General features: G+C 50.9%; 1 protein-coding gene across 3 annotated transcripts in view; it reads left to right on the top strand.

Annotated features, from left to right (window-relative positions):
- The window catches only part of LOC106546817 (neurexin-2-beta), a 254,983-nt gene extending 249,421 nt beyond the window's left edge, over positions 1-5,562 (top strand). For 2 of the 3 annotated variants that reach the window (XM_087705334.1, XM_087705335.1), the window contains one exon: positions 2,998-5,562. In XM_087705334.1, coding sequence (XP_087561460.1) covers positions 2,998-3,902 — 905 coding nt within the window. In that variant the 3' untranslated portion in view covers positions 3,903-5,562. The remainder of the gene's footprint in view (positions 1-2,997) is intronic. The other variant, XM_087705337.1, reaches the window with a different exon arrangement.
- Positions 5,563-6,935: the final 1,373 nt, after the last annotated feature.

The following is a 6,935-nucleotide window of genomic DNA, read 5'->3' on the forward strand; positions in this document are numbered from 1 at the left end:
GTTTTTGCAATGGACAGGCTTCCTGTCCAACCTTCTTAAATTTGCGGAGGCCAGAAACATCGGCTCATATGGTGAATGGGACTATATTAACAATGTAGAACAGTTGGTAGGGACCTCGGAGGTCCTCTAGTCCAACCCGTTGCTCAAACAGGAGACTCTGGACCATTTCAGACAAATGGTCGTCCTGCCTTTCCTGGAAAACCTCAAGGGATGGAGCGCATAAAACTTCTGGTAGCAAGCAGTTCCACTAGTTCCGTGACGGAGAACCTAACAGCACGCCTGCCTGAGTTGGCACACAGAGCCATGTTGCCTGGCACGTGGGGCATCGCCTGTTCCTCTTCTGGGTTCCTGGCCTTTGTGCGTGCGGCCGTGCCAGAAACCGGAAGACCTGGTCATCCATTTTCTGGAGTAAGCATGCACGCCGGCCAGCTGATCGGCATGTGCGCAGCAGTAACCGGAATGCTGGCTGGCTGGCCCGCATGTGTGCACCGGAAACTGCAGGTTCATTTTCAGGCATGCACATGCGCCCTGGGCAGCTCCTCCTCTTGGTTGTGGCCCAAATGAGCACTGACAGTGTCTCCCTTTTGTTTGCCATCACTGCACTAGTTAATTGTCTTCATTATCAGGAAATTCCTCCTTATTTCCAGGTTGAATCTCTCCTTGGTCAGTTTCCATCATATTATTCCTTCTCTGGCCTTCAGGGGCTTTGGAGAATAGCTTGACCCCCTTCCTCCTCTCTGGGGCAGCCCCTCAAATATTGGAAGATGCTCTCCTGTCTCCCGTGGTCCTTCTCTTCCCTAGACTAGCCAGGCCCAGTTCCTGCAACTGTTCAGTGTATGTTTTTGCCTCCAGGCCTTTGATCATCTTGGATAGATTCAGATTAACAGAGTTGGAAGGGACCTTGTAGGTCATCTAGTCCAACCCCACTTCCAAGCAGGAGACCCTACACCAGATGGCAATCCAGTCTCTTCTTGAAAGCCTCCAGGGATGAAGCTCCCACAATTTCTGTTCCATGGGTGGATTGTTCTCACTGTCAGGAAATTCCTCCTTATTTCCAGGTTGAATCTCTCCTTGGTCAGTTTCCATCTATTCTTCCTTGTCTGGCCTTCAGGTGCTTTGGAGAATAGCTTGACCCCTTTCCTCCTCTCTGGGGCAGCCCCTCAAATATTGGAAGATGCTCTCCTGTCTCCCCTGGTCCTTCTCTTCCCTAGATTATCCATGCCCAGTTCCTGCAGCAGTGCATCGTCTGTTTGAGCCTCCAGTCCCCTCATCATCCTGGTTGCTCTTCTCTGCACTCTTTTTCTAGAGTCTCAACCTCTTCTTTTTATAATGGCCAGATAAATCTGGATGCATCCAATAAAACTGGATGCATTATTCTAATATTGCTCTTATTTATTGGCTCTCCACTCCAAGGGATTTTGAAATACACTGAAGTATCAACAAAATGACCTCAAATCCCAGTTTTCTTCCCAACATCCTATTCAAAGCCCAAGTGTGACTTGCAGCTTGAGAAAAATTTTCCAAGAAGGATTTTTCCTTGTTTTCACATTTAAAAAGCGGGTTTCTTTCTCTCTCTTCTCTCTCTTCCCTCTCTCTGTCTCTTTCTGTCCCCCACTCTGTCTCTCTGTATGTGTGTGTCTCTGTGTGTATGTGAGAGACTCTCTCTGTGTCTCTCTCTCTAACTCCCCCTCTCTCTGTCTCTATCTATCTCTATCTCTCTCCCTCCCTCCTTCCCCCTCCCTCCTCTCTCTCCCTCTCTCTCTCTCTCTCTTATATACACATGCACACTTCAAATCCACTTTCCTGCATCTCAACAAGCATGGATTCAGCACAGATTCCCTCTTCAACTTCATTTTGTTTTTTTGGTTTTTTTAATGGTATTAAGGAGGTGATTCTTTGCTAAAGGCCTCTGTCATCTGTTTCCTATCTGGGAATCCCGTGGGAATGCAGGGAAAACTATATCCTCCTTGGGAGACACACACCCCTCAAAAAAACCACCCCATTCCCCAATCACCCACTTATACCCCATTTTGCACAAGGCCAGGAAGGTCAAATCTGCGTTCAATTTGGGAAAAAAGGGAGAAAAACACAGAGAAGGCAGGGCTGTGCCATCCCAGCTTTGCAAAGTCATAATTTTCCCTCGATTTATATCTCTAAATCCTCAAATTTCCAAAGAGCTAAAAAAAAAAAAGGCATTTGAAAGTCCCCGATAGTTTTAGTTTTCGGAAGATCGAAGTGGGTGATAGGGATTTGGAGGTGCAACCAATCCTGGGGGGATTCTTTTGGGGGGGTATGGGAGGAGGGAAGTGGCAAAAGGGTGGGTGGGTGGGTACCATTATGAAAAACCAAGCCAGAGAAATGAATCTCGGAAGAAAGCGAAATTTAAAAAAGTAAAATAAAATAAATAAAATAAAGGCAAGATGCAGAGAGAGAGATGTTGAAAAGAAAAACGAAAAGAAAAAAAAAAGTTGATTTTTCTCCAAAAAACATTCTTACCTAGTTTTCTTTTTTGTAATTTTTTTTCTTCATGCTAATATCACACGGCCTATTTGTTGATGTAAGTTGACTGAATTCCGTGGTTTGCTCTCTTATTTTTTTTAAACAAAAAAAAAACAAACAAAGGGAAAAAAAAGAAGAGAGAGAGAGAGAGAGAGAGAATATTTTAGTGTTTTAGCCGAAGAGGATGGGAAGAGAAATCAGCCAGAGAGGGTGTTACTTCTCTTAATTCTGCTGTTTTATCTGTTTAATTTTTTTTTCTTTTCTTTTTTTTTTACGGATTAAATGACTTCTTTAATTATCTTTCTTTTTTGTTTTTCCTTTTGATATTGATTTCTCTAGACAAAACGAAAGGGAAGCTGGCAGGGACTGGAGTCAGGGGGGTTTGGCTAGCTATTCTCGTGGTTGGCGCTGTCTTGTGTGGACGTGGGGGGGACCGCTGGCCGCGTGGCTGACCCTTTCTCCCCCTCTCTTCTCTTCCCCCTTGTCTCTCTGTTCTAGGAGGTGAATTAGTCTTGCCCATAATAACCGAAGACTCTCTAGACACCCCTCCAATTGCCACGCGCTCTCCTTTTGTCCCCCTGCCTCCCACCTTTGGCCCCTTCCTAACCGTAATCGAGACCACCAAAGACACCATCTCCCTCCCAGCTCAGCCGAAGGCCCCCTGCCTGACCGACCAAGACGACAGCGACTGCGAAGAGGGCATCGAAGCCTCGGGGTACGCCTCCGGCGAGGTCTTCGACTCCAGCCTGCCCCCCACCGACGACGAAGATTTTTACACCACCTTCCCCTTGGTCACTGATAGGACCCCGATGGGCCGCCCCGATGGAGGAGCCGCCAAAAAGCCCCACGGATACCGCCCCAACCTTAGGACAGGATTGCCGGCTTCGCCCTCCGGCCCAGACCTCCTCCTGGCCTCCACCACTTCACCCACCCTGCTCCACCGCATCCCCGCAGGCAAAATGAACAACCGCGAGCCCCCCCTGCGGCCCCACCCCGAACACTTCCACCCTCTGGCCACCTCCTTCGAGCCGGACAAGCTCAACCGTCCCAAGTATCCCGTTATAACCTCTTCCCCCGATTTCCACAATCTGCCCACAGCTAACCCCACCGACCCCGGGGAGAGGGGTCCTCCCGGCGCCGTGGAGGTCATCCGGGAATCCAGCAGCACCACCGGCATGGTGGTGGGCATCGTGGCGGCCGCCGCCCTCTGCATCCTCATCCTCCTCTACGCCATGTACAAGTACCGCAACCGGGACGAAGGCTCCTACCAGGTCGACCAGAGCCGTAACTACATCAGTAACTCGGCGCAGAGCAACGGCACGGTGGTGAAGGAGAAGACGGCCGCGGCCCCCAAAACGGCCAGTAAAAGCAAGAAAAACAAAGACAAGGAATATTATGTCTGAGGCCCTCCCCCGTCCTTGCCCCCTCCCCAAATCCCTGCGTGCGCCAGAGAGACCCACGCCCGAAGGAGGCACACAGGGAGATTATCCAGACATGCATTTCCCTCCCACCCACCCCCCAAAAAACTTTCTGGAGAGGAGACCTCCCCAAATGCCTCCTCCGGGGGGAGGCGGCCACTGCTCCTAATGGGCACCGCCCATTGCCCACCCTCTTTGGTTCGCTCATCACCTTTGATGCCCTCCCCTCACAAAAAAGACCCCCCCAAGCAAACAACAAACGAGAGAAACATGGTGGAGGTGAGAAGCTGGCAGGGCCTCCCCTCTTCCCTCCTTCTGTCCTGACCTCCCAACCCTGCAGGATTGTTGTTTTCGCTCCCCTCTCTCCCCCCCCAGGCAGACTTAAAGGCAAGCGGTGGAATTAGGGCCACGGCAGGGCTGCCTCTGGCCCGGAAGAGGATGGTGCCTGGACCGCACAAGGAGGAGGATTAAAAAGGGGTTGGGGGACACAGAACCACAGCCCCTTCCCCGCCGGGATGATGCGTGGCCAGCCCAAAGCAGGCAGGCAGGAAGGCAGGCGGATCGTGATGCCCCCCACTCCACCCCTTGGCAGGGTTTCGTCCTTTGATGGAGGTGGAAAAAATGGGGGGCCCTCTCTCTGACCATACCCTAAGCTACTCGGAAAGGATTCCCCAGCCAGAGCCGGGCCTGACCCCTGGACTGGCCAAGGGGACGAAGGGGACGGAGACCCCAATCCCATCTCCCTGGCCTCCAGTCTTCAAATTGTGTCCTGGTTTAACCCCTGGCCTGGCCTGGCCACTCCCCCACCCCACCCTCCTCTCGTCCTTTAAGCTTCGATTTTCCTGGGAGGGCAGCGGAAAAATGCCAAGAGGAAGCAGAGCACCCGGGCATTGGCGGCCCAACCTCTCCGCAGGGGACATTCCCGATTCCCGAATGCCAACCGGATAGGTCCCGACTTGTTCCCAAAATGGGGGGGGGGTGTTGTTTTCAAATCACGCTGTTTTTTTTAAAGAGGGGGGGTTTACTAATAGGTTTGACGTCCATAACTCAATGCCATTGTGAACCAAGTTGGGGTTGGCGTGGTCTGTGTCCCCCCCACAGCCAAGCGGGAGCGACGTCGCTTTGCGTTTGGAAGGGTTCGGCCACCCTCCCGCCATCTGCCATGCCTCCCACCGTTGTCCTTTCCAGGTCTCCCTTCAAAAACAAGGTGCTATATTGTGTTCCTTTCTTTCCAAACGGTGTTAAAAAGAAACGAGCATGTCAGATCACAAGTTATTATTTTTCATTATTTTTTTAAACTTTGTTTTGCTTTTGTGAAAACCGGGGAGGTGGGGGCCGGTGGGGCGGGCGGGCGGGCGGGCCAAGGACCGAAGGAGAACGCACGACTGCCTGGCGACCCAATTTGAAGCAAAGCAGTTGTTCAACGGTGACGCCACGGATGTTCCCCGAAGGCCGTTTGGGGGCAGAGGTATGGTTTTGGGGTAGGGTCCCTCGACTGGAGCCAACTTCCTGGATCTGCCAAAACGTAGAGTAATCTCAACAGGGAGCCAACGCGAAGAGAAAGCCATAGATTAGAGATCTATCTATAAATACGTCGTTATATATGTACAGAGAGAGCGGTGTTTCCGAATCGTAGCCATTTTAAGACGAGGTGGACTTCAACTCCCAGAATCCCCTGCCAGCATCACTGATGGGGGGATTCTGGGAGTTGAAGTCCACCCCGCCTTAAAATGCCCGAAGTTGAGAAACATCGATATAGAGAGATAAATAGCTTTATAAAGGTCTATGAGATATACAGAGTGCAGTATGCATAAGCTATTGAGTCAAAACGAGGGGGCTGTGGGAAAGGGGTAGTAGAGGGAAGAGGGGAGGGGAGGACCGCAAATAAAGGGGGGAAGAGAGAAGGATCGTCTGGATCTTTGAAAGGGAGGGCAAGGGGTTGAGCCCCCCCCTCCTCCTCCCCAACACTTGTTGGCCTCTTGAGAGGTTAACCTGGGCCGTCTTCACCTTTGGTGGGCCAGGCAATGATTGCTCTGTTTCCCGCAGTTCACACAACTGTCAGCCCCAATCGTCAATGGGAAAACAGTGGGAAAACAAGGCTCAGGTTGTAGGAAGGGGCAGAGGTTGGGAGGGGGCACAGGGGTCTTTTTGAGAGTGGAAGTGGTCTTGGAGCAGCAGATTTGGGTCTGGCAGCAAAGGGGGGATTCAGATCAGATCCCCAATTTGAGAAGGAGGATTGAGATGAAGACCTGGCCTCAATTTTTCTCTTCAACCTCCTGCTTGTCTTCTGCCTGGCACTCTCCTTTCTGCCTCCCAGAAGATGCCAGCTTTCCTCTTGCCACACCTTGCCTGCCTGGAGAACCTGGTACTCCATTAGAGTCAGCTCTGCCCTGCCCATAAGGCACGGACTGTGTCAGCTCCAAAACAAGTGAGAGTTTCATTGAACCCTCTTCCTACCACCCTGAAAACTATGGAGAAACCAGTCAGGGTCTCCACAAGCATCCTGTGTGCCAAGGCAGTTCTGGGGCAGCTACGTTCAGACAAGCTAAGGAGAAATCTCTGGTGGTTTTGTGGCTTAGTGAGCTGTTGGGAAGCATTGCTGGTTCACAATGTCCTGGCAGGATCCGGCCCTTATTGCGGGGTGCAGACCACCAAGAGGCCTCTGTCCCCCCTCTCCCCTCCCCCACCAAACTCACTGGGATTCAGAAAAAAATGGACTTTCTCTGCAGAATTTTCCACTCTGGCAGACGATAAATATGTCCCATCCTCCAGGAAAGCTTTCGACGGTGTTTGGTGGGAAGGAAAGGATTGCTATTCTGGATCAGGGTTTCTAAAGCTAACCATGATGAAGGACCTGGGTTTTTATTTTATTTTTTAATAATTTCCAATGTGTCACAGGCCAATACTTTTGTAAAATGCCATAAAAATGAACTAATAGGAAAATGAGATGGGGGTGGGATGCAAAATACAAGCCCACAATTACTATTAGACTCTGCAGGCATAAATTTCGGCAAATCT

Source organism: Thamnophis sirtalis, unplaced genomic scaffold, assembly GCF_051295495.1.
Source record: "Thamnophis sirtalis isolate CommonGarterSnake01/CBP01778 unplaced genomic scaffold, rThaSir2_p1.2 scaffold_2, whole genome shotgun sequence".
In the NCBI taxonomy this organism is placed as follows: domain Eukaryota; kingdom Metazoa; phylum Chordata; class Lepidosauria; order Squamata; family Natricidae; genus Thamnophis; species Thamnophis sirtalis.